The 27085-nt window shown below is 42.5% G+C and overlaps 2 protein-coding genes across 3 annotated transcripts in view; one reads left to right on the top strand and one right to left on the bottom strand.

Moving 5' to 3' along the window:
• hmcn1 (hemicentin 1) overlaps positions 1–22830 on the top strand; it is a 100842-nt gene extending 78012 nt beyond the window's left edge. Inside the window, exons 69-107 of one of the 2 annotated variants that reach the window (XM_052073255.1) lie at positions 1–197; positions 288–369; positions 453–589; positions 673–814; positions 2005–2149; positions 2223–2350; positions 2454–2610; positions 3879–4000; positions 4119–4283; positions 4454–4561; positions 4691–4828; positions 4910–5044; positions 5460–5729; positions 5824–6014; positions 6124–6337; positions 7031–7165; positions 7248–7438; positions 7541–7622; positions 7699–7968; positions 8044–8214; positions 8291–8461; positions 8692–8862; positions 8972–9142; positions 9231–9401; positions 9546–9716; positions 9792–9938; positions 10428–10565; positions 11582–11703; positions 12484–12721; positions 12907–12969; positions 13894–14013; positions 14106–14240; positions 14341–14454; positions 15941–16066; positions 16143–16271; positions 17284–17643; positions 18442–18561; positions 18680–18806; positions 19779–22830. In XM_052073255.1, the coding sequence (XP_051929215.1) occupies positions 1–197; positions 288–369; positions 453–589; positions 673–814; positions 2005–2149; positions 2223–2350; positions 2454–2610; positions 3879–4000; positions 4119–4283; positions 4454–4561; positions 4691–4828; positions 4910–5044; positions 5460–5729; positions 5824–6014; positions 6124–6337; positions 7031–7165; positions 7248–7438; positions 7541–7622; positions 7699–7968; positions 8044–8214; positions 8291–8461; positions 8692–8862; positions 8972–9142; positions 9231–9401; positions 9546–9716; positions 9792–9938; positions 10428–10565; positions 11582–11703; positions 12484–12721; positions 12907–12969; positions 13894–14013; positions 14106–14240; positions 14341–14454; positions 15941–16066; positions 16143–16271; positions 17284–17643; positions 18442–18561; positions 18680–18806; positions 19779–20145 (6341 nt within the window). In that variant the 3' untranslated portion in view covers positions 20146–22830. The remainder of the gene's footprint in view (positions 198–287; positions 370–452; positions 590–672; positions 815–2004; positions 2150–2222; positions 2351–2453; positions 2611–3878; positions 4001–4118; positions 4284–4453; positions 4562–4690; positions 4829–4909; positions 5045–5459; positions 5730–5823; positions 6015–6123; positions 6338–7030; positions 7166–7247; positions 7439–7540; positions 7623–7698; positions 7969–8043; positions 8215–8290; positions 8462–8691; positions 8863–8971; positions 9143–9230; positions 9402–9545; positions 9717–9791; positions 9939–10427; positions 10566–11581; positions 11704–12483; positions 12722–12906; positions 12970–13893; positions 14014–14105; positions 14241–14340; positions 14455–15940; positions 16067–16142; positions 16272–17283; positions 17644–18441; positions 18562–18679; positions 18807–19778) is intronic. The other variant, XM_052073257.1, reaches the window with a different exon arrangement.
• Positions 22149–25916, bottom strand: arpc5b (actin related protein 2/3 complex, subunit 5B). The gene is made up of 4 exons (XM_052073512.1): positions 25640–25916; positions 24326–24397; positions 24068–24244; positions 22149–23314 (listed from the first exon to the last, which is right to left on the bottom strand). The coding sequence occupies exons 1-4, from the start codon at positions 25778–25780 to the stop codon at positions 23252–23254; spliced, it is 453 nt and encodes a 150-aa protein (XP_051929472.1). The 5' UTR covers positions 25781–25916; the 3' UTR covers positions 22149–23251.
• Positions 25917–27085: the final 1169 nt, after the last annotated feature.

The following is a 27085-nucleotide window of genomic DNA, read 5'->3' on the forward strand; positions in this document are numbered from 1 at the left end:
AACCTCCGCAAATCAAGACATCGGGTGTACCGTCAGAAGTTTCTGTGGTGGTTAATAGTATAATGGAGCTTCAGTGTGAGGCCACGGGTATTCCTCCACCCTCCTTGACATGGTTGAAGGATGGACGTCCACTTCCACAAACTGCCAGCGTTCGACTACTTCAAAGAGGAAAAGTGCTCCGTGTGGCCTCAGCACAGGTCACAAATTCCATTATTCTTTCTCTGCTTGGGTTGGCCTAAACTATTACGAAGTAATAACATCAGACATTTGCTCAAATGTTAAATCAGTTGGAGGACATGGGCAGATACAACTGCTTAGCCAACAGTCCAGCAGGCGATGATGACAAAGAATTCTTAGTGCGAGTGCACGGTGAGTAACATAGACATGCATCCAGTGTAAATGATGATAGCTTCATTCTGTAAAATGTATCAAGCTTTGTTTTTTGTTATCAGTTCCCCCTAACATTGCAGGGGAGAGCACTTCTGAGGAGGTTTCCGTACTGCAGAATAGACAGGTGACTCTGGAATGCAAGTCTGATGCTGTTCCACCTCCAACTCTAAGCTGGCTCAAAGATGGTCAACCCTTACAGGTCAAGAAAATCAGACAAATATTTTTCTATTTGATGCAATGCTTAGTCCTGAGTTGCTTCAATGACTTTTGACCATTGTGTAGGTGTCTGCTCGTGTGCGTGTTCTCTCAGAGGGCCGCTACTTACAGATCAACATGGCTGGGCTCAGTGACAAGGCTCAGTATACCTGCATTGCCAGTAACATCGTTGGCCGGACCACACGCAAATTTAACCTGAATGTCAATGGTAAATGTATCGGTGTTTATTAGCGTGTAGACCAGGGATGTCAAACTCATTTTTGTCACTGGCCACATTGTAGTTACGGTTTCCCTTGGAGGGCCGTTATGAATTTTGGGAAACCATATAAATGTTTAATCCGCTCCACATATTACATGCACAGCAACAGCAAATTGATGAATAACTATCTTTAAAATCAGAAGTCAAGAATAATGATTAAGACTTTAGCAAGCATCATGGAACTTGACATGCTTGATTTGCTCTCGCGGGCCACATAAAATGATGTGGCGGGCCGGATTGGGCCCCGGGCCTTGACTTTGACACCTGTGGTGTAGACCAATTCAGAATGTTTGAAAATAATAAGCACCAGCATGCTTCCAGGTGGCGGAATCCAAGTGACTCCTGCTGACCCGAACCAAACCTATGACAAAAACAATTGTTGTGTTTCAGGATTCACCACCAAATACACCTCAAAACTAAGTTACGCTAATCCAGCAGCACAGTGCGTGTGAAGGGAAAGGATGTCGAGAATAGTTGTAAAGATAAGATAGCAAGACTGCCTTGGTGCCTGACTGCCTGCCAGACCCGGAACCAAACGTTTGTCATTCGGTTGAAAATTGACGTGTAAAGTATTTTGATTTAATGCCTAGCTGGGTAGACTACAGCACACTATCCTTTTCATCGAACAAGCCATTGTGTGGCTCACACACTTGTCTGAACAACAGAAAACTCGAGCCCAAGCGAGCATAGGCTTTATAGTTTGGTAACAGAGAAATAGACCACCTACCACAGGCTATTAGCTAGTACATCAATCAGTAAAAGCCACTCAAAGGTAAGCTAGGCTCATTTACAAATTATGGTGTTGTATGGTAACGCGTTTATTGCCCTCTTGTGTATCATTTAACTAGTCCCTTAAATTATCATGTTAACAATGTCTGAAATTCTATCACATCTCTTATGTAAACTACAGTGGTGGTAAAGAAGCTTCGTATCATTTGAGGCATTTAGCCATGTTTTTCAGTTGTTCTACCTGAGTCAAATGACGTGTCAGGATTTGTGTAGTAGTGGTACAATCAGAGAATGCTTCATCTTTTGCCACCTGGAAGAATGTATGATGTTGTCTTCAACTGGTAGAAGAGTGGTTAAAAGCAATGGTATCATAAATGTTTAAATAAAAGCACTACAATTTCTTCCTTCAGTGGCCCCAACAATCAAAGATGGCCCTCAGACGGTGACAGTTCGTATCAATGAGCCAGTTGTGATCGAGTGTATTGTAAGTGGTGTACCAGCACCTCAGGTCACATGGAGGAAACATGGAACCATATTGGCTGGAAATAACTCCAGGTACAGAAAAACTCGTCTCTTTCTTTGAACTGAAAAATGTGTGATTTTTTTTTTTTTATTCATGTGTGTGCAGGTACACATTTATGGAGGATGGCTCATTACACATCCACTCTGCACAGGTGACCGACACCGGCCGCTATTTGTGTATGGCAACAAACCCGGCTGGGACGCAACGCAAGAGAGTCGACCTTGAAGTATATGGTGGGAAACAAACATGCAAGGACATCATAAATAAGTTCATTTAACTATGTCCATCAGCCAGCAAACTAAAGCTAAACTGTTTTTCTACGCGCTTATCTTTCAGTGCCTCCCTCCATCCTTGATGGACGCACCAATGTGACGGTTACAGTAAATGTTCAAACCACCCTTGCTTGTGAGGCCAGTGGCATACCCAAGCCCTCTGTGATCTGGATGAAAAATGGCCGAGCAATCAATACTGACCAGAACCAGAATATGTACAGGTTGATTCAGTTTTTTCTATCCCTCTGTTGTATTATCGAGGATTCACTTAGGCCACGTAAAAAAATAAAAATAAATACATTTTTAAAAAAAAAAGGGCGGCCCGGTAGTCCAGTGGTTAGCACGTGGGCTTCACAGTGCAGAGGTACCGGGTTCGATTCCAGCTCCGGCCTCCCTGTGTGGAGTTTGCATGTTCTCCCCGGGCCTGCGTGGGTTTTCTCCGGGTGCTCCGGTTTCCTCCCACATTCCAAAAACATGCGTGGCAGGCTGATTGGACGCTCAAAATTGTCCCTAGGTGTGAATGTGTGCGTGGATGGCTGTTCGTCTCTGTGTGCCCTGCGATTGGCTGGCAACCGATTCAGGGTGTCCCCCGCCTACTGCCCAAAGATGGCTGGGATAGGCTCCAGCACCCCCCGCGACCCTAGTGAGGATCAAGCGGCTCGGAAGATGAATGAATGAATGAACATTTTAAAAAAGAATAGTTTTGCTATTATTATGTGATGATGCAGTAGCAAATGACCTTCTAACAATACAGTGTTCCCCTGCTATTCTGGAGGGATAGGTACCAAACCTTGCAGCGTAAAAATATGTGCGAGTAATTGACAGCCCTCAAAAACAACTATACTGACACACGACAGCAACAAAACACATTAAGTTTTTCAACTGCTCTGACATACTGAAGTTCCGCTGGCACCAAGATTCCACAAGAAACCACAATACCGTTATATAAGACAGGGCTGTGGCTGGATCACAAAAAAATTGAGATTGCCAAACCATGACTATGCAAGGGTTTACTATAGTTCCATATACTATAATTCTTTTCAGTATCGTGCACGGCATACGACCTAATAAGAACATTACTGTCATGTCGCGAGGTGGTGGCGGACCCCAAAAAGCAGGCAGGAGGGAAGAGCAGGGTGTACTTCAAGAAGTGTATTGACAAAACACAGAAAACGAAATCCTAAACAAACAAAGTACGAACAACAAAACGAATCCAAAGTATCAATCAAAACCCATGACTGAAGCTAAAAAAACTAGAACAGAACCATGCATGACAGAAACATGACCGGAACAAACATGACAGTAGCAAATAAACAAACACAAACAAACAGCAACAATGACCCGACCATGAGTGGCCAGGCTGGGAGTCCTTGTAAAGCACTAATTGCAAAATGACCAACAGGTGTGCAGCTGCAGGGAGAGCCCTACAGTGCCACCTGTTGGTCACAAACAGAATCATGACATTTACTTCCTGTTTTGTCATTTGTAGGTTGCTCACATCTGGCTCTCTGGTTGTGATCGCACCCACAGTGGTGGACACGGCTTTGTATGAGTGTGTTGTCTCCAACGAGGCAGGGAAAGATGCCAGAGCCATCAATCTTACGGTCCAAGGTGAGTGCCATCATGATTCTTTCCATTTTTATACTTCTCACTCTCCATACAATATTTCACAGCCAATCTAAAGTCGACTTCATTTCAGTTGAGTGTTTTACTGCTGTTGTCTTCCTAGTTCCTCCATCAATAGCTGACGAACCCACCGACCTAGTTGTCACTAGGTTGTCCCCAGTGGTCATTGCCTGTACTGCCTCAGGCATCCCAGATCCCACAATTAATTGGAGCAAGGATGGCATCAAGATGCTCGACCTGGGACAAGGATATAGAATCTTGCACACAGGTTAGTGAGGGAATGTTTTTGTTTGTTTGTTTGTTTGTTTGTTTTGTGATGCATTTGCAAAAGTCTCAGTTTCCTCAATGGATTTTGGAAGTGTACCTTATATGGGTTTTATAGGGTGACTGTATAGCAGTGATTAATCACACTGATTTGGTGTATTGTATTGTGTACAGGTCAAGTAGAAATAAGCTCAGCTGAGCTCAGTCATGCAGGACGCTATTCATGCACAGCTAAGAATACTGCAGGCTCTACACATCGTCATGTGCAGCTCACTGTACAGGGTAAGAGGGAGTGTTTGTAGGTTTTGAGCAAATTAGTTTTGCTTGTATCTTCAGACATGACTCATTCCTTTTTCCATATGGTTTTAAATACTACAATGATAGAAAATGTTCATCTCTTTATTTTCGTAGAGCTTCCTGTGATCCATTCCCACCCATCCACCGTGGAGGTTATCCTCAATAACACCATCGTGCTTCCCTGCCGGGCCACAGGCTCACCAAGGCCGACAATCACCTGGCAGAAGGAGGGCATCAATATACACACCACAGGTAACCACTTTGTCTCGGTGTGCGTCTTTCGATAATATCGTGTGCTCACTTGTGAAAGGAAAGTCTCATGTTTTTCGATAGGTGGAAGTTTCACGGTGCTACCTCATGGGAGTCTACAGATCACCAAAGCGTCTGTGTCCAACTCTGGAACTTATATATGCGTGGCTCAAAACCCAGCGGGTACAGCCCTGGGCAAGACCAAACTTAGAGTACAGGGTAGGTACGGCATAGTCTGGTAACTGTTATTTCAACAGCTCAAGTTCTTTGCTAACTCATTCACTTATGGATTTATTTATTTATTTATTTGTGAAACAAACCAACAAAAAAAAACAATAGAAGAGGAATTTGTGTGGAAATAGCACAGAATACAGGGACAATAAAACACTTACAAATATGGAAATGAAACAAGATACAGACAAACGACAAGACCATAAAATGTTAGTATTCGAAAGTGTGTAAACAGAAAACACACCTGCAGTCAAATGCAGCCACTCAAGTGTTTAGGGATTTGCTGACTTGCAACCACTAAATAGTCATATCGTTTTTTTCTGCTTTGTTGTCTTATTTGTTTTAAAATAGTTCATATTATATTCACTCAATGGATATCTGATATTCGTGTTATCCTCCCCAGTACCTCCAGTCATCAGCTCAGAAACGCAAAATTATCTGGCTCCTGTGGACTCCTCCGTGACACTGCAATGTCAGTCAGATGGCATCCCTCCACCTTCTGTTACGTGGCACAAAGAAGGGCGGTCCCTCGGGGAATCTGTACGGCAACGCATGCTCGGTTCAGGCTCCCTACAGGTCGCATTCATCCAGCCGGAGGATACGGGAATTTACACTTGCACCGCCTCCAATTCTGCGGGAACAGCGAGCCTGGAGATGAGCCTGACTGTGCAAAGTGAGTTTTCATAAATACAAACAGCTCCCTATCAACATATTGTGTTGTATTCATGGAATCATCTACTGATCATGAATAAATGTCCGCTTTGCAGTCCCCCCCTCTATTCTTGACTTAGAACCGGAAGTTGTGGTGGTGGAAAGTAATCAGGCCCAGCTGGCATGTCTGGTGAAGGGTGTCCCACAACCGACGCTGTCCTGGGAGAAGGACGGTGTTCCTTTAGGAGTGGGAACTGGGGAGTACACCATTTTGCCCTCTGGGGAGCTTGTTATTGACGCTGCTCAGGTGAGGAGTATAACTCTGTCTTCAGTGTACATATACTGTAGTGGGTGTGTACTGTATATTGTCAGGTTAAAAAATAATAATCTCCCTCCTTTTTCACCAACTACAACAGCCTGGTGATGCAGGCAGTTACACATGTGTTGCCACCAATGAATTGGGTCATGACAGTAGGACAGTGAGCCTGTCTGTTCATACCTACCCTGTCTTCACTGAGTTGCTTGGAGACATCTCCCTCAACAAGGGAGAGCGCCTCCTGCTGGACTGTGGAGTCAGTGGTATACCCCCGCCCAGGATCACATGGGCCTTCAACAACAACATCATTCCAGGTGCATTCATTTATTTGCAGAACTACACTTCACAGGAAAACATATTTAGGATTTATTTATTTATTTTTGCATTTGTTCAGAAAAGACAATGTGAGTAAAGATAAAACGTTTCAGAAAATTCTGCTTCCAATTTTGTGGGAAGATGTTTGGGATGAAATGAAACATTGACTATAAGGCAGGACCTATAATCCAGCATCGTGATTTTCAAAATAGTATTCTGCAATTTACCCCAAAAAATGTTTTATAGTAAATTTTCCAAGAACTAAGGCAGCTGTTATAGCTGCAAATTCATATACAGTGAACCACCGCATGTTTGTGGCACCCACATGCCCATCTATTCTATTCTCTTCTTTTCAATATTTGTTTGTTGTTGTTGTTGTTGTTTTTCAGTGCAATCACAATAGGCGTAAATTATAAATAGACTTTTGCTAATCGCGGTTAGGCCACATTCATATCCCCCATCCGGTTCCACTGTATTTTGATTTTGTTCCTGTTTGTATGATAGCCTGATAACACTTTTATTTCTTATCATCAACTTAACCAAAGTTCTGACTTGTGTTTAAAAAAACAAAACTCTTAGCGACCTTAGATGAGGATAGGATTTTTTTTACTTTTGTGAGATGTTATCTTCATTTGAGTTTGTCATTCCTCCGACAATTTTGTAACATTGCCTCTGATGTATTGATGCTGCAGTTCACTATGATCACATGAGCGGCCACAGTGAGTTGGTGATAGAGAGAGTGAGGAAAGAAGATGCTGGCACTTATACCTGTGTGGCAGAAAACCCAGTTGGAAGCATCAAGTCTTTGGGTTTGGTAAATGTCAAAGGTAAGAAGACATTTGGCGTCCTCCTCAAACTGCAGCTTCAAACTTTACCATTACTTTTTTTTTTCTCTTGTTCTACATTCAGAGCCTCCCATCATTGATGGGGACCTTCACTCCAGTCGTATTGAACCGCTCGGCGGCAACGCCATCCTGAACTGTGACGTTCGGGGAGAACCACTTCCGACCATCCAGTGGAGCAAAAATGGAATAAACGTACACATCAACAACCGAGTCCGTCAACTGGACAACGGCTCTCTGGCCATCTTTGGCACAGTGGTAGGAAAGCACTTTAGATCGTGCGTGTCTAATGCAATGTAACATCTCCTCAGATCAGGGCATATCTTTTTGACAAATAGTTTTTAATTGAATTTTTTACAGGTTGAAGATGCAGGCAACTATATTTGTGTGGCAACGAATGATGCTGGTGTTGTGGAAAGAAGTGTCACGCTAACCTTGCAGAGTAAGATCTGAGTAAAAGTCATTGACCAATCGAATAATGAGTGCTGAGAACTGCTTGCATCTGCATTATTTTCCAGGAGCACCCACCATAATAGTAGAGCCTGTAACAACAGTGGTGGATGTAGGCACTACATTGGTGCTCAACTGCCAGGCGGAGGGTGAGCCTACCCCCATTATAGAATGGTCTCGTCAAGGGCATCCTCTTTTAGGCCACGCCCACTTCACTATTCTATCTAATGGGTCCCTGAGGGTAAATAGTGCCCAGAAGGAAGACACAGCTGAATATGAATGTGTGGCAAGAAACTTACTAGGATCGGTTCTGGTTCGGGTTGGGTTAAATGTTCAAGGTAAACCCTTTTTCCGCGTGTAATACTGAAGGTCATACATAATCCAAAAAGTTAATCATTTGAAAACTGTTTTAGTTCACGGAGGCTACTCTGAGTGGGCTGAGTGGAGCCCTTGCAGTTTAACATGTGGGATTAGTTCTCAGAAGAGGCAGAGACAATGTAACAATCCTCTTCCTGCCAACGGTGGACGCCACTGTGCAGGATCAGGCACAGAGACGCGCAGTTGTCATGGGAAACCTTGTCCGGGTACGAAAACTGTTAACAGCTGGCGATGGTGGGTGTTACATGCAAGACTTGAGGATTCATACATTTCAATCTCTAGTTGATGGGAAGTGGTCAGAGTGGTCTTCGTGGGAAGAGTGCTCTCGTTCATGTGGTCATGGTAACAGAACAAGGGTGCGGACCTGCAGTAATCCCTCAGCTCAGCACAGAGGCAGGCCATGTGAAGGAAGTGCTGTTGAAGTCATCATGTGCAGTGTCCAGCCTTGCCCAGGTAAGCGAACAACTGTTTTTTGCTAAAGGTAACACTATACTTACTGGTAATACTACTTAATATTATCTAATGATGGTCGAATAAGATCCAAATTCTGCCTCTGCACAGTTAATAATGCTTAATTTTTACATTTTTTAATTCCACACCAACAACATTTTTCTCCAAGTTTAGGATTATCTGTTACAGTGTAGGCCTCCTGTGAAGTGCTGACTCTGTTTTCACTGCCGCAGTGGCAGGAGGCTGGGGGCCTTGGCTACCTTGGAGCCCATGCAGTGAGACCTGTGGCAGGGGTATGCAGTCAAGAATCCGTCTGTGTAACGACCCTCCACCTGTATTTGATGGCTCACCCTGTGAGGGAACAGACACACAAACACAAGTGTGCAAGGAGAGACCATGTCCTGGTAAGCTACTGTATACTCCACTCTTTGTTGATTTCATGATATGTAAGAGTGAAATCTTTTTTCAGCCGTGTACTGCCACGAACTTACAGTAAATGATTCTATTCCCTAGTGGATGGGGAGTGGTCATCGTGGGTGAGCTGGGGAGCCTGCAGCGTTTCCTGTGGGGGTGGCACCAGACAGAGAGCGCGTCTCTGTGCCAGCCCTGGCCCACAATATGGGGGCAGACAGTGTGAAGGGAACGACATACACGTTGACTTTTGTAATAGCGAGCCCTGCCCCAGTGAGTTATCACCAATTTAGCTCTGTGGACATAGTTACGTGTGACGTCTTGTGGTTAACTTTCGTGCCTTTGATATTCTGTCCATCAGTCAATGGGAACTGGGGTCCATGGGGCAGCTGGGGCAGTTGCAGCAAGACGTGCAATGGAGGGCAGATGAGGCGGTACAGGACATGTGACAACCCCAGGCCAGCCAATGGTGGCAGAGCATGTGCGGGCACGGATGCACAAATACAAAGATGTAACACAGCCATGTGCCCTGGTGCGTGTTTTTAACTTGCGTAGAATATGGTGTAGGCTTGTATACTGAATAGCATTCTGTGATTGTAGGACAAGCAAGCTCTTTCACAGGGTGTCTATTAATGAGGTGATGAGGTTCGTGTGAATCTGTTTTGTATTTTTGCAGTTGATGGTAATTGGGGACCATGGCAGTCTTGGGGAGAATGTACTGCTTCCTGTGGGGGTGGAGAAAGGACACGCGTGCGCCTCTGTAATACCCCATCACCTAGTAACGGTGGCCGCCTGTGCCCAGGAGACTCCTCCCAACTATCCAGGTGTAATGTTGAGGCCTGTCCAGGTAAGCCATGTGGCGATACAATGCATCTTGTTGCAATGATGTACTAAAAGCAATTTTATTGTTTCTCTTTGCCAGGTGGGCCACAGATTGCAAGAGGAAGCATTATAGGCAATATCAATGATATTGACTTTGGCATTGCCATACTGACTGCTACTGTTGTGGAATCCACGTCTGGTGGCAAACTCATCAAAGCATCTATTTCAAATATACCAAGATCATTAGGTCAGTTATATAAACTGTTCTCACTCACCTGCATTTTCCTATTGTGGCAAAGGCATGACCTATTTAATGAATAGTTATGAATAAGAAAAAGGCTTTTTTGTTATTGTTTAGCCTCTGAAAATACATGTACCCGTTGTTACATTTTGAAATGCAGTTTCAAATAAATTTGACATACAGCCAAAAGTATATTGCCAGCCATGACATTTGTTCGCCAAATGCTGAGCGGCACTCTCATTATTTACTGAGTAGCAAGTGTCTAGGGGACAAGTGAATAACATATTCTGAGGCTTCCCCAATGTTTTAAGATCTCTGTGGAAACTTGCAATGCCTTAGCACTGTTTTTAAGTAGCTGCCCGCGACCCACCCAAGTTTAGTCCAGGACTCACTCTTGGGTCCCAACTCTCCAGTTGAGAATCACTGACCTGAACTGTCATGTTACTTGAGACATGCCAAATTAAAAATGTCTCTGTCCTCTGACTTTCATTCAAGGGCCTGCAATGAGGAAGCTCATTTCCATTCTGAATCCCATCTACTGGACAACTGCACAGGAAGTAGGAGAGGCTGTCAACGGGTACACGTTGACCGGAGCTATCTTCAAGCGAGAAACACAGGTGGAATTTGCCACAGGTAGATTGGTTTCCGAGCTGCATGAACTTCACTGCTATGCAGAGAAGCACAAATATTGTTTCATGTGATTACCGTATTTTCCACACTATAAGGCACTTCACAGGAGCACCTTCAAAGAATGGCCCATTTTAAAACTGTTTTCATTTATAGGGCGCACCGCATTATAAGGCGTATAGAATAGAAGCAAGAATAGTGGCTGTTGTTGTGTTATGCAACCACTAGATGGGGCTAACCTCAAGGGGATACATTACAATACAGCTTCATTTATATTGCGCTTTCATAACAGCTGCAACTAAGCGCTTTACAGAACATTTAAAATAGTACGTCCAAGAAACCAGAATATTAAACGTGCATTGGTTTATAAGGCACACTGTCGGCTTTTGAGAATATTGAATGCTATTAATTGCGCATTATAGTGCAGAAAATACAGACAGTTTGATTCAACGATAGTATAGTGGTTCATTCACCTGACTTCTGCGCATGCACCATGGCTTCAGTTCCCACTCAATGTGAGTGTGAATGATCGTCTTTCTGATAGGTAATTGATTGGTGTGTAGTTTGCCTTTCACTTGAAGTCAGCTGAGATGGACTCCAGTTCTCTGTGACCTAGAACATAAGAAGCAGTATAAACATTTGACGAAACAATAGTTTTTAGCATAGTCCGACCGGTCAGGAGTACTTAAAACATCTGCCACCTAGGCTGGGTTTAGATCATGGCTCAGTCCTACCTGTGAGGAGTTTGCATGTTCTATCCATGCTTGAGAGATACTACTAAAGCTTTCTCCAAAATCATGCGTGATGGGTTAACTGATGACTTTCGTCCCCAGAAATCTGTGATTGGCCCTTGGCCACCATAGGCCCTCATGAGGAAAGCGATCCAAAAAAATGGATGGATGATGCTTTGAATGTTTCTAAAAGGCTTCAGCTAGAAAGCTGGCTATGAAAAAAGAAGTAATAACGATCGTGGGTAAAGGGACCTAATGCTTGAACTCTCTTATCTTCCTTCTCAAATGTAGGTGAAATTCTGAGGATGACTCACATTGCCCGGGGTTTAGACTCAGATGGAGCATTGTTACTGGACATTGTATTGAATGGGCAACTCCTGCAGCTGCCTTCCCATGTTGATATCAGCATCAAGGTACGCACATTAATATTCATGCAATCCATTATAATTTGGAACAATTACCGGTACATTTTTTTAATCTTCCAATAACTTTATAAGCAGGGGGTGTTCATTTTCTGATGGCCCGTGGCATATACTCAAAACACTATTCTGGGCTGCTTATTGAGTTTAATGTTGCCCATATAATTTAAGATTAAGATATCCTTTATTTGTCCCGCAATGGGGAAATTTACAGTCAGAGTTCAGAAAGGGAACCACTAGGTAGGGAGAGGGGGAAAAAAACCATGCTCGAACTATCCTCTTCTGAGGATAATTTAAGTCCAGGATTAAAAAAAAGACCCTAGCACATAAATAATATGACAGTTACATCAAGTCACAAGACATAATATGTAATGAGGGGGCGGATAAATGGGAAGGGGTGGGGGGGGGGGTTGTACGGTGACCTTGAGTGCCCCAAAAGGTGCCTACAAGTTAAATGAATTATTATTATTATTATTATTATTATTATTATTATTGTTTTTGTTGCTTTTACAAAGAATGTTTCTGGATTAGGAAAAGTGCTAGTACACTTTTTTGCAGTAATACATTATCTGTAAAAACAAATATGATTGCGATGAACTGGAGTGAGTGCTTGGTTTTAGTTTGTGATTGTAAATAAATGTAAGATGAAGAATGCCCTTGCATCTTTTGATTTTTGTGTATGTGGCCCTCGGAGGGGCAATTGGACACCTCTGTTATTGAGTAAAGAACAAAGGGTGACTATGTTTAAATCCAAGCGTGCTGTTTTACTTTCAGGACTACACAGAGGACTACATCCAGACAGGGCCAGGCCAGCTTTATGCTCTGTCCACTCGCATGTTCAGTATTGACAGGGAGAGCGTGCCCTACTCCTGGAATCACACCATCTCTTATGACGCGTCCAAGGGCAAGATGCCCTACTTGGTGCAGACGCTTCATGCAACAGGAATCAGCACTCAGTATCATGCCATGGAAGAAGTGCTGGAATACAGCATGCAAGCTCGTATCAGCAAGGGTATGCGAAATCATCTTGATTAAGAATCAGGGCAGTGTTGTTTTTATTCTGCATCAGAAATGACTTAAGCTCGGACCGAGTAGAGTATAGCTTTTCTTAGTTTTAATTTCTAGGTTGTTGGGGGCTTCATTTACGCTTCTGTATAGTTTTCTGTCCTTCATAATAGTTTTTGTTTTTCATTCCAGGTGATCGCAGTAACCGTTGTCCTCATGGATTCACCTTGTTTTCTGCAGGGCCATACTGTGCAGGTGGGTGTTCTTAACATAGTTTGTTTTCCACAACTCCTTATTTATTGACATACAGTGAAACCCCTCTACAATGAAACCTACATGTGTGAAAATACCTCCTAGAGTGAAAAAAATCTTCATGCATTAAAGCCATTCCCTGTTTTCTGCTTCCCCCTACAATGAAAAGTCCCCCTGTTGTGTAATACGAAATCATTTTCTCCACCCTTGCCTCGCAATGAGGTTCACTACAGCTGTTGTGAAAAATGTCTTGCTGCAAACATGATTTCGTTGTAGAGGAGTTTCAATTAATTTACCGGTACTGGAGAAATGCAGATATGGCAAAAAGAGTAGGAACAGTCACCACAAGGAGGTTCTTTGCAAGAACATATGGATGCAGCTCCACTGGTCTAAATGTGTCATTCTTCAGTGTTTAGACTTAGGCTGAAGGTGCATAGACACTGACTAACTGTCAGTCTTGTATAATTTATCTGAAACCAATAGTAGGACAATACAACTCTTTTAACAAAAAATAACTTTGATGGAAGTGAGTTACCTTGCAGAATATTTAAATAAACATCTTTAAGTACCTTGAATGTACTATACTTATATTCAAATTCCATTCATTTGTATTGTGTCAGTACTCTGGGAGGGATCCGCACAGGCGGCGATGGGATAGGTTCCTCACTATGGACAGGCAGCTCTATTCCTTCGGTTTGTGTTCTGCGGGTTAGGCATTTCATTCACAAACAATTTCTTCCGATTTCATCTTGTGGAGATGTTTCGTGGCGCAAAAGTATACATTTGACTCTAGACATGTAGAGAAGTAAAAATCCAAGTTGGCCAAAATATGACAAACAAAGTTGAAGTACAGATCTGGGAAAATTCTTCTTAAATACAAATACTTTGTTTCCAAAATGGCTAATGCCTTGTTTATATGCACTGCAGATGAGAATGAGTGTGAAGTGGGAAACCCCTGTTCTCATGCATGCCACAACGCCATGGGCACCTACTACTGCTCTTGTCCACACGGGCTCACTATCTCAGCTGACGGCAGGACCTGTCAAGGTTTACAACACTCATACACACACAGGCATTGAATATTCATTGCTGTCAACTCAAAGACTGTGTCTTAACCCAGAAACGTTCGTTTCCACCAGACATTGAGGAGTGTTTGCTGGGTGCCAACGTGTGTCATGATGGACAGGACTGCCAGAACACAATTGGATCATACCGGTGCATTATGCGCTGTGGCCGCGGGTTCAGGAGAACAATTGATGGCCATAGTTGCTCAGGTACAATCGCACGTTAGACTCAGCAAATCCTTGAAGTATGGTTCTTTTCACCGAGGGGTGCTGAAGTCTTATTTTATAAATCCGTCCTCTTTTTGCTCAGATATTAATGAGTGCCAAGAGTCCAATCCATGCAATCAACACTGCCTGAACACCATTGGTAGTTATCGCTGCACCTGTGAACCTGGCTTTCACCTCAGGAACCGACGATGTGTTGGTAAGCGTGTGCCTAAAAAATGACTTCACTTTAGTCAAGTCTCCTCAAAACAACATTTTCAGAGTTTTTCTCGTTAAAGAAATGACTCGGCGCACAGGGAAAATTGTCTACAATATCGAAGGGAGGGATCTCTGAGGGCTAACGACGGTTGTTGGCCCGGCAACCACACCCAGAGTTCCATGTCCGCCAGTTTGGAATTTTATTGTTACATATGCAAAATACAAGATAAACACTGCCCCGATATTTGCATACCGCGCCCCCGGTCCGGCCCCTCGGTAGGGATTGGTTACCTTGGTTTAAACTTTGAACCACCAGTACATTGAGGCCTTTCTGTCTGGTCTACAATGAATCAACTAGTTGCAGACTTTGCAGACGACAAATGTCGCTTGGGCACGAATGGCGTTCTCAAATCGTCTTTTGTTGTTCAACAACACTTTGTCCCCAAATTGTTCATTCCCATTTTGTGACCGAGTCTAGCCTTCTTCCCTCTGTTCGCCCCCTTGCATTGACGTGATAATTGTGGCCCTCAAAAGCCCTCCGCCCAGTCGGCCGGCGCCTTTGCGCTCAGGCAACGTTTAGACGTGCCCAAATTAAATGAAACTTTAAACATGATACAATTTTGCTCATAGATTTCTCTATCAAACATATTTAGTGGTGTTTGTCAGTTTATACCCACATAATCAAGGTAATCAGTATTCACACTGCCCCTCCATCCTCATTCATGCTGCAGCGCATACCCAGTTTGGGATCACAGGGAAGCTAAGTTTGTCTCAGCTGACTTCAAGAGAAAGATAAACATTTACATTTACATTCACACAAGCAGCGAAAGAACCCACGCAAGTGTATCAAAATCCGGCATCGCTAAAATCAAACCGTAAACAGTCGAACAATCACTAATTGTCATGAATTGATATGTACTGTAAACTTCTGATATTTGTGGGTGATCGGGTTCCGAATAGCAATAAACTATTTTGAATGGCCTATAGAGCATTAATTTTTACGCTGTAAATATACAACAAACCATGATCTCAAATCATGACTACAGTACAGTATATCATTTTAAACACAACTCGCACTGGGAGTGTAAGTGTACACACACATTCAGAAAAGCCCTCCATAAGGTCCATTCACTAAGATCCCGGGCTACACTTAGCGGCAACATGTTAGCCTCTCAGTCGAGATGCATCATTTCAACGTACTTCCTTGACACCACTTGAAACTTTCCAATCAACCAGGCCTTTGGCACAAACTTCTGCTTTCTTCAGAAAGTGAACATAAACCAGTATAGGCGAGTTTTTGAGCAAATAGCTGAGTTTAAATTCCACAAATGAGTCAGTGGGAAAACCAGGAACGGGGGAACTTTTGAATGGCTAACTACGAATCGGCAAGATTTCACTGTACAGTATTCAAACGGGTTATCCGGTAAATAACACTTAAGCTTTTTTTTTTCCAGAACTGATTTCTTTGTTCTCAAATGTCACTTCAGATATAAATGAGTGCAGGCAGAGAGTTTGTCGATCAGACCAACAGTGTAAAAATACCCGCGGTGGGTACAACTGCATCGACTTGTGCCCAAGTGGGATGAGCAAGGGTGCCAATGGAACATGTGTAGGTCAGTATGATATGTTTATTGTGCGTGTAAGACATCATAGCAGTGCTCTTTGACTTACACCCACACTCTGGCCTAGATATCGACGAGTGCCGAGATGGCACCCATCGGTGCAGATACAACCAGATCTGCGAAAACACCAGAGGGAGTTACCATTGCACGTGTCCACGCGGCTACCGATCTCAGGGATTGGGCAGGCCCTGTGTTGGTACGTGCTTCATCTTTGGCACTTGCTCACATATTTGTAACCATCAGTAGCTTTCAAAAGTCACCATTCAGAAACATTGAGCAGCAAAATGTGACTCGCTCATGTGCAACACATATGTTAGGCTAAATTTATGGATCTTTGAGGGATGAAATGTGCAACCATTTAAGCTTTTTTTTTATAGGAACTGCTCATTGCTTCTTTTATGCTTTTCATACATCTGCCAGAGAACTCACCTTTCACCTGTAAATGCACACATTTCTTCTGCTATCCGCCATCTTGTTCAAAACGTCACTGCTTGCTTAAACAATGCAAGTGCTGCAAATTGCCACGCTTACTGATTAAACTCAGCATCAACGAGACTTGGAGTTGCAGTGCATGGTACATGCTCTTTTTTTTAAACTTCAACGTAAGAGAATGGAAATGGAAAGAGTAACAGAAGAGTCAATGGCTCCAACTCTCACCGGTTAGGGCTTGCACTTTCAACGTACGAAGACCAGCACCTTTTCATTTCACATCGCTGTTACACCCTGTCTGTTTTCTATCTTTTACTTTGGACTTGGATTTTGGACTCGGCTTCGTAACAGCACACTCCTGCCTGTGACATCATTCGTATGTCTTATCTCGTCTTATAGTGGTCATCAACTTTCCCCCTTTCTCCTTACGTTCCGTAATGAATATCACAATTCAGTCACATTGTGTTCAACTTGACTGATTCTTTGTTGTTTTGTTTTGTGAATTTTAAGGTCTTGTAAAAACTACATTTTACATTTGAGATTAGAAGCAATAAAATGATTGGAAGAAGAGTAATGTGTAGGAATTCTCAATACATTTCACGTGGCTTGGAAATGCATTTCTGTACAGTGGGGTAACTGATGTATCCCCCCCACCCTCATCTCTCCTTTCTATGTACACGAAACTTTTCTTTTATTTCTGTCCTCCTCAACTTTTCTCTCGTTTCCGTTCCTGCTCTTTCTATTCTCTTGGTGCTGGTCTTTCTTTGTGTCGAGGGCAGATATAAATGAATGTGGGCGGCTTCCGCAGCCCTGCGCCGACCAGTGTGTCAACACTCCAGGCAGCTTTAGATGCACCTGCCCACCGGGTCGCTACCTGCTGGGGGACGGCAAGTCTTGCGCCTGGCTTGAGCGCTTCCCGACTTATGAGAGTTACTCTTATGGCTTCCGAACATCCCAGTCATTTCCTGAGCGCAACCGCGACCAGCGCCTCTACCACAACTTGGCTTCACACAGCTATCACTCCTACACCGCCAACACTAGGGGGCACGACAGGGGCCGAAGCCGTAGAGGATTCCCCGTAAATCAGGGCCCCGAAGCATGTCAGGATGGGTTTGTGTACAAGGATGGCCGCTGCTCAGGTAACTATGAACGGAAGGCAGGGTCACAGAGAAGCACCTGCTTCAGTTTGGACTATAAAGTGTGTTTATTATGTTACTGTTTAACTATAGCGGCCCGGTGGTCCGGTGGTTAGCGCATTGTGCGGGTTTTCTCCGGGTACTCCGGTTTCCTCCCACATTCCAAAAACATGCGTGGCAGGCTGATTGAACACTCCAAATTGTCCCAAGGTGTGAGTGTGAGTGTGAATGGTTGTTTGTCTGTGTGTGTCCTGCGATTGGCTGGCAACCGGTTCAGGGTGTCCCCCACCTCGTGCCCCAAGACAGCTGGGATATGCTCCAGCACCACTTGACGACCCTTGTGAGAATAAAGTGGATCGGAAAATAGATGGATGGATCTTTAACTACAGTACACTGCACGATTAGAGCTCTTCAAGGGAGAATTCATTTCACACGCTCATCGTTTCATATTACGCTTTTCATGCATGACACTGCACCTCCAAGTTCTTCACAAAATTCCCACACGGCCACAAGGACGCAAACATACACAAGTGAAAGCTGAGAGAGCAATGATTGACTGAAAGACCAGTGAGGGGCAAGAGAGAATCTCATGAGCATTCGTCAATATCATCACTATCGATATTGTGTGACAGTCTGACGATTATTAGTTGAACATTTCTGGCTGATTATTGTTGCTGTTAGTTGAGAGATGTTTCTAGGATGTGGGTTATCTTGTTCATGGATCTGGAAAGGGTGAAATACAGGATGTGTGTCACTCACCATCTTGATGATGTACTGCTTGCGTTTTGTGATACGTGCCAGATATCAACGAGTGCGAGCTGAGGGATTCCTGCCAGCATGAATGTATGAATACACCAGGAAGCCACAGGTGTCTTTGCCCAGCTGGTTACCACCTCATGACCAACGGCAAGACATGCCAAGGTGAGAGTCTCACTTCTGGACCGCCATGCTTTATATGTTGAAATGACTGGCAGGACCAACTCGCTGTAGCTTGTTAAAAAAAACACATTGAGATGTAAGTTGCCTGTTGTATTTCCAGATATCGATGAGTGTCTTGAGCAGAACATCCAATGTGGTGCCAACCGCATGTGCTTCAACATGAGAGGAAGTTACCAATGCATTGACACACCTTGTCCACCAAACTATCAGAGAGAGTCCAACACTGGGTAAAGTCACATGCACGACACGGATAAATAGTTACATTACAGGAACAGCTAAAGCTATTTCAACTCTGTCCGCTCCCATTGGATGTTAGTTATGTTCCAGCAAGCTTCAAATGAGTTTCTTGCCATTTCAATGTATTTCTCTCATTTTCAGTTTGCTTTAAAGACCAGTTTTACTTTGTATGTAACAGAGTATTGTAAGTCAGTCAGGCATTGAAATAAACGGTGTGTTGAATTTGCTCAATTTTATTTTGTCAAGTGGTTGCACAAAATGAAGTCATTTGGATCAAAATACATTTAATACTGAAAAGAAAAATAGATCTTGATCCAGATGATTTTATTTCATGCAACATTTAATACTTTTAAAAAATGTATCTTGATCCAGAAGACTTTATTTCGCGCAACCACTTGACAAAATACAATGGAGTTAATCCAACACACCGTTTTGTTTTCCAGTTCTGGTACTGTAACAGTCTATTCACTGACTTACACCAGGTGTGTCCTGCAATTTACACTAGTGCTGCATGATAGTGGGAAAAAATGTGTTTTATGATATGGATGCCGAAAATTGTAATATTTCCATTATTGCGATATTTAACATGTACCGAAAGAAACAACATTTTCATTATCTACACTGGCAAAAATGTTGTGCTGCATTTACTCTTTCGTCATGTGGTTGCACGAAATAAAAATATCAAAATCCATTTGTTTTTTTTGGACTAAACATCTATTTTTAAAATTATCTGTATACGGATGATTTTTTGTGGAAAAAACACATTATGAAATAAATTCAACCAACATTTTTTTTCAATTCATGAAAGAAATGTAATTTTCATGTGGCAAAAGAAGCACGCTCAGTGTATTATAAGCCAATTAATTATAATTTTTTTAAAAATTACATTTATCTTTAAAAATGTGTTCCCACCTCTTTGCAGCCGATTAATACTCATCTTACATCTGTGATCTGTGTTCCAGGTTCTGTCTGAAGGATTGCCCTCCAAATGACCTGGAATGCGCTCTGAGCCCTTACGCCCTTGAGTACAAGCTCCTCTCTCTTCCGTTCGGCATCGCAGGCAACCAGGACCTCATCCGACTGGTGGCTTACACGCAGGACGGCGTGATGCACCCTCGGACCACCTTCCTTGTGGTCAATGAGGACGTCACGTTACCTTTTGCCATTCGAGATGAGAACCTCAAAGGGGTGCTGTTTACTACTCGACCTTTACGAGAGCCTCACACATACCGCATGAAGGTGCGAGCTCTCTCCTACAGCGAAGACGGAGGCATTGAGTACCAGACCACCTTCATCGTCTACATCGCTGTCTCGGCCTACCCTTACTGAGAGCACTTTAAATGACACCAGACGAAAGGGGCGTGCTGAAGTGACATCCTCCCCACGCAACACCACTGGGATACATTGAGTTCGCATTGAGAGAATGAAATAAGAACATTGACTTGTGCGTGTTTGTGAGAGGCTATTGAGAAAGAGGATTTAAATACAAAATAAGTACTGCCTAGGCGGTATTTATTGGTTTTAATTCATGCCCTTGTATTTGTAAAGACTCTGTTACCGGTAATTGTTTAATCCATATTGTTGCCTATCACATGCAAAATGCTCACTAGATGCTCTAGTAATAGTCAAATATAATGGAACACCTGGCCATGGCACTAAACAGGAAGTGAAAAGGGAAACAATCCTGAGGTTAGTTCATGTCAAAGCTGTTTAGTGGGCTTGAGGTCTGGAGCGAGTCATGTCGGAACAGTAAAGGGCCTCGCCCACACGGGCTCCACAAGAATAGAATTATCCAAAATAGAATTAAGATTGAGGAGGAAGAAAATGCAATTGTTGTTGATCAATTTATTAGTAGGTGTGCATTCCAACTTTTTTGTCCAAATAGTCGAACATTGAACTCATAGTCCATGGGCCAAACCAGAATTTGGAAACACTCAGGGTGGCATAATGTAGTGACAATGTTTCAGTACATGCACATAGATTATTTTGGGGTACGATAAATTGGTATCTTTGTCATAGTTATCAACACATCAATTTAATCCCCCCTAAAATTGTTCACTTAATAATTGGAATCCCCCCCACAAATTACTAGATTTTATTGGTACCTTGAGTGGTACAGATGACTGAAATTTTGGACTTTGGCCCATTGACAATTACTGGGCAGTCCTTGAACACAATTAAAATGTAGAAATGTGCAGTTTTGTTATGTTATAAAATGTGACGGCATGGCACAAAAGGCACCCTCGGGTAGCTACCCATCGTCACCACTCCTCATAAGAACACCGAGTGATGTCATGCACCAATTGATTCTGAGATGTATTTTATTTTTTTGACATGTACATATATTTTTTTTGTTAGATGAATTGCTATACTGTACTTATTTTCTCCTTTTTTAAATAAAAAGGTAATTGCATTACAGCGCAATTAAGCTTAAATGTTCCAAGAAGATGGTGCAGCATGATAGTCTAGTGCAGTGTTGCTTAAACTGGGTTCGATCGAACCCCAGGGGTTTGATGAATCGGTCTCAGGGGTTCGACAGCCTCGGCCATGGAGGTTAATAAGACACACCCGACTCAGGATGTCAATTAGTTATGACCCGCCCGCTTGGCCATCACTGGCTGCAGATGATCACATGACATTGCTTGTCCAATCAGTGCTGCGGGAAATTAGTTCGCTCAGTCGTCAACGTCTGACTGTCATGATAGTACGTGTGAATTTTTTTTGAATTTGTTAATACATTGATTGTCGAGCAAAAAATAAAATAAAAAGTGGTCGGATGAATATGCACCACATGGATTCACATGCATCATGGAACGTGATGGGACTCAGCATTCTATCTGCATGATTTGTCATGCCAAGTTGAGCAACTCTAGTATCGCACCGGCAAAACTGAAGGGACACTTCTTGAATCAGGTTTTTAGTTTTCACTAATGAAGAGTTCGGTGAATGTGCATATGAATTGGTTGGGTTCGCTACCTCGAACAAGGTTAAGAACCACTGGTCTAGTGGTTACAATCATGTTTTGAGATGAAGGGTTTGAATGTCAGGTACCTTTGCTGTGTTTGCATGGTCCGCCCATGCAAGGTTCTTGCAGCTTCCTCCAACATTACAAAAAAAAATGCATGAATGCTAAATGAAGACTCAAAAGTTCTCCATAGGTGTGATTTTCAAGCATGAATGGCAGTTTATACACACAACCACTCCAAGGTCTACCATGCTCCTCCCTCGTAGTCAGGTGGAATAGGCTCCAATCCATCCTTCAACCGACTGAGGGAAAACATTATCGAAAATGGATGGATGGTAGTAAAACACACAAAAAAGGAAAATTCAACCAGCATTCATAACATTTATTTTTTTGTCCAAAAAAGCACAAACATAAAAAAAGGAATATTTTGTAAGGCAGTTTTTTTTTACATCAGTTTGGTTTGTTTCCATGACTCCTCGTCCTGCAACCAGAAATACATGAAGCAGAAGACAATCTATAGTTCTTCTGATCATGTCAAAACAGCATATACTGCATTAGAAAATACATCTAGCATCTTGGGATGCATAACCACTGATGTTCAGATTGAACTATTCTGACTCAATTTCCGAGAATTAATTAAATTGTCAATTGAAGTGAAGCTGTGGTGGAACAATGAGGAAACTTCACCCACCGATGTGTGATTTGAAATTGGCAGGAAAAATAAAAACTGCGGAAGAAATTTGTTATTTGTCTCTGACAACGGTTGCTGCTCTTACACAGTTGGGGGTTTTCCACACAGGGCATTCATTTAAACTGACATGACATCGAATTGTTTCATTTGGCAACAGGTGAGCTCTCTACCTTATAAGGCAGACAAAAAAAAAAAAAAAACAGGTTTCCCGTGGTTAGACAAAATGCTTGGGATAATGATGAGAATACCAAATCAATGTGAATTAATTTTGAACTTTGGGACAGAACACACAAAATATGCAAAACGACGAGTACGGAAAACCTGTCAGCAACATCCGAATAATTTTGAAAATTGACAGTTTGTGTGCCAAAACACACTGCCGAGATATGTATCACCCACCTATTATTAGTCTCGTCCATTAAGCAAAAATTGTAGGTTTTGCTCAACATCAATTAAAAAAAATTCAATGAATGATTTGGTCACGAATGTGTTTGCAGGACAAAAAAAAGCATGTATTTAAAAACAGGAAAAAAGTACTTTGAGGGCCATTAGTCCTATTTGAAGAGCTCCTAGAAACAGGGGATGCGTGAGTGCACTTTGTGACAAACATGACTTGGAGAGCAAAGATAAATGTGCCAAATTCTTTAAGAACCTAATGCAACCCACATAAGATTTTATCTAGCAATTTGATCTGACACAGTCCCACCGGCTTGCCCTTTCTGAATTTTCTTGCAGTCCATGTCATCTGTTACATTGTGTGTGTCTGTCAAACTCCACATTTAGACCGTCTTCCTGGCCGTCAGCACTCGCACAATACTGCCCACTCCTCCAGCGGCCAGCGCCTACAAATGCACACAAATGGATTTATTGAGGGCAACATTTCCATTTATGAAGTCAATCAAACACTCCTTATAAAGTAATCTTTTTTTAATCATAATTTATTAACATAAGGATGGGCACGATTACTTTGTCTGTGGAATTCTAATGCTTGTATTAGAATGCTATGCAGTCCAGGGATTCCTAACAAGTGTACTGAGAGAGTTGTGTGCCACCACAAAATATTACGTTTTAGCTGTTGGTGTCAATCTTATTTTTACAGCAGCATATATTAACGGGCTGTACAGTTAAATACATGATATGGCAGAAGTTACATAAATGACATGTACATGTATACACAACTATGTGGTGGTCATGCTTGCTAATGGAAAATGTGTGTATCTTCGCCTAATAATGGTAAACTGTAGTCACCCACCCATGCACTACCAGCAGTGGGCAGCATTTATTCCACCTCAGTTTAATGGCTCAAGTAAGAGCCCATGACAGGACAGCTATGTGCCCCTCACGAGAAGTGACGCCACCGGCAGCCATCTTACGTTGCCAGTTACTAAGCACGCCCAACTCGAATGCACTGGTCTGTCTATGGGATCTTCACATTATTTTCTGTCTCTATGGCGAAGATGACACCGTGTATGGCTTATGGTTGCACCAACAAGTCTGCACATTTTGTCTGCAAAAATGCGTTTGTATACAAACACTGGATATTCACTTTTTCCTTGAAAATTACTGAGTAGAGCTGACCAGTAGTAAAAATGTACCTTTTCATGCCACTGCAGGAGGACAGCGCTGCTGTTTTCCGATGGCCTCTCGAAGCCTTTGTATATATATTTCATCAGTAGGTCTACGCCATTCTTGTCCAAAGACTGAACACCTTTCTCAATGTCGCTGCTCTTAAAGGCGCTCAGCACCTTCAACACCAGACCCTCGGCACGGTCCTGGTGACAAATTGGACATATGTGCAAAGATGTATAAACACTGGAATGGAAGCCAAAATGGCAGAGAGAACAAACGCTGACCTTGACGTTCTGGTTCTTGGTGTTGATTGGTGGGTTCTTGAGGACGGCCTGCAGAGCTGCCATGTTGTCTCCTGTGCAGGGTTTGGTTAAGGATTTAAGATATCCTTTATTTGTCCCACACTGGGGAAATTTACAGCCTCCAGCAGCAAGAATGTAGGTAGAAAGAAGAAAGCCTCCAGCAGCAATAATGTAGGTAGAAAGAAGAAAGAAGAGAAAAAAAAACAACAACCACCGTTCAATTAAGTGCAATATAAACACAAAATTGATAAATCGCAGTGCTATTTACAATTGTCTTTCACATCATTTAATATTATTATTATATTATTGTTATTTTTATTCAGGATATTTTATTATTTGTGTCAGATTTGACACAAAACTAATTGAACCACTATATTGAAAGGAGACTTGATTCCCTCCTCTTTCATCTTTAACCACTTCCAACAAAAAGGTGTATGTTGGAATACTTATTAGGGTTGTAATATTGTCAATGTTTTCTATTGTACATTGTGTTCTGTTGTATTATTGTTATTTTATGTTAAATGTTCTGTAAACGCTTTGTTGCAGCCGTCGTGAAAGTGCGATATAAATTAAGATGTATCATATAAAATTCAACATCTTTAAATGCAGCGGCAACATGGACAGGAATCCGCGATACAAACCTAATGGCGGCTTTTAACACATCTGACACATGGCCTCAAATTATCACCAGATTTGCATGGACTGGTAGACATATCCATCATTGAAATGTTCAAAATATACTGAATTTTACAAGGCTGGTTAAATTAGAATAAAAACTGGTTGGAACAACTTAAAATGCAACAAATCTCCCATGTGTTAAGATGAGGTGGGTGGGGCATGACTCTTTCAATCAGGAAGTGCCGCACTTTCATACCTTATAAGGCCTTCAATTCATCTCATTAACAGGCGCTTGGTGTCAACCTTTCCGGAAAGCGCACGGTAGTACTATTGGCACAAAGAACAAATAGTATTCACTTGCATCCCAACGATGAGTAGTAGCATAATCGCGAGAAACATCTAATGAAATTTAAAAAAAAGCGTGAGGGGTCGCTACGACCCTATTTAGAGCAACCACAGCAAGCTTCATCAAACAAAAGAAATCCCTGGAATGTGACTGTCAGGCAAGTCTGGGCAGTGACTGGCCTCATTGTAGACGCCCGATTAGCAAGTATCAGACGCTCAAACAGACACTAATACGGGCATTTTTAGAGAGTATCTGACGATTAGACGTTACATTAGCATTTCAACAATATGCTTGGTACGCTAGCATAAAGTGGGATAATAACGTAAAGGATATTGTCTAATGAGGGAGTCCACCTCAGCTTCGTCGGGACCCAGCTGGTTCTCCCCTCCGTCCTCCTCGTCTACAAATTTGTTTTCGTCGTACTCATCCACGTCCACTCGCCTGAAGCGTGCGGACATGACGTTCTTCGACATTTCGGGAATGGAAAATAAAGGCGACTAAAAGAATCAAAAAGACCAAACGTTAAAGCTTAATTTCCGGCCTTTTCGCAGTCAACTGACAAGCAGGAAGCCTCCTGATGTCTTCTCCTTCCTTGTGTGGCTTTTCGGTTCCGCGTTGTACGCTATCGCCGCCATGCGACAAACGTGTAGAACAACATGCAGTCCGTACCGTGACCGCTAGATGGCAAGCATAGATCACAAATGTGTCAACATGACAATCGTAACTATGCAGGGATTATTGTTGAGTAATGTCCAGTCCCCCATGATCAGAATTGTTGATCCCCACAATGGTCGCGGGAGTGCTGAAGCCTTTCCCAGCAGGCAGCAGACGGGGTTCTCGTTGACTGGTTGCCAACCAATTGCAGGGCACACATAGACAAACAACCATTCACATTGAGAATCACACTTTGAACAATTTACAGTGGTCGGTTAATTTACCATGCCTGTTTTTGGAATGTGGGAGGAAAGCGAAATACAGTACAGGCACTCGGAGAAAACCCACGCAGGCACGTGGAGAACATGCAAACTTCAAACAGAAAGGCGTGGGCCGGATTCGAACACCGTACCGTGAGGTAGATGTGCTGACCAGACGTCCACTGTTCTGCCGGGATACAAAGGGGTCATTGGGGGAAAAAAATCCCAAGATGTCCTGAATGAGCTGAAAAAAATTGGATCGGTCAAGAAATGAAGAAATATGAAGGGGGGATATATGAAATAACTCAATTACATCTGGCAATTTTATTGTGAAAACGTTATGCAGAATGTGGAAATTATTGGAATGTCTCTTGAAGTCTTGAATGAACTGAATATTTTTAAGTGGGACTGGTTTGAATCAGTCAAAAAATGTGGAAGGAGATAAATGTTAAAAATATCTCTTCATTGTGAAATTTATGATACCAAAGTGTGGGTTTTGGGGAATGTGGAACATAGTTCGTAGGATGTTTTGAATGAGCTGAACACTTAAAAGTTGGAATGTTTTAAATTGGTCAAGAAATATGACATGAGGTTACTATGCAAAATCTCTCACTCTCATACTTTGGAGATTTTATTGTGAAATGTTGTGAATTTCAATGTGAAAGGGGATTGTGGACCGTGGGAATTTTTGGAAAATGAAAAATAGCTGATATCCTGAATTACCTGAACAGTTTGAAGTTGGAATGAGAATGATGGGAAACTTTTTTGCTTTGTTGTCTCATCCACTTGAATAGGTTTTTGAGTGGAACACCCCCCGCCCCTCAAAAAATGTGTAGTTCTGGGAAAAGTAGGAATTTTCGGGAA

The sequence above is a fragment of the Hippocampus zosterae genome, chromosome 8 (assembly GCF_025434085.1).
Source record: "Hippocampus zosterae strain Florida chromosome 8, ASM2543408v3, whole genome shotgun sequence".
Lineage (NCBI taxonomy): Eukaryota > Metazoa > Chordata > Actinopteri > Syngnathiformes > Syngnathidae > Hippocampus > Hippocampus zosterae.

Excerpts from the sequence above, each read along its gene's own strand:
- arpc5b (XM_052073512.1), bottom strand. The coding sequence starts at position 25,780 with ATGTCGAAGAACGTCATGTCCGCACGCTTCAGGCGAGTGGACGTGGAT. Across the intron at positions 24,398-25,639 it reads TGGACTCCCTCATTAGACAA|GGAGACAACATGGCAGCTCT; the intron begins TATCCTTTACGT and ends AAACCCTGCACA. Across the intron at positions 24,245-24,325 it reads CCAAGAACCAGAACGTCAAG|GACCGTGCCGAGGGTCTGGT; the intron begins GTCAGCGTTTGT and ends ATTTGTCACCAG.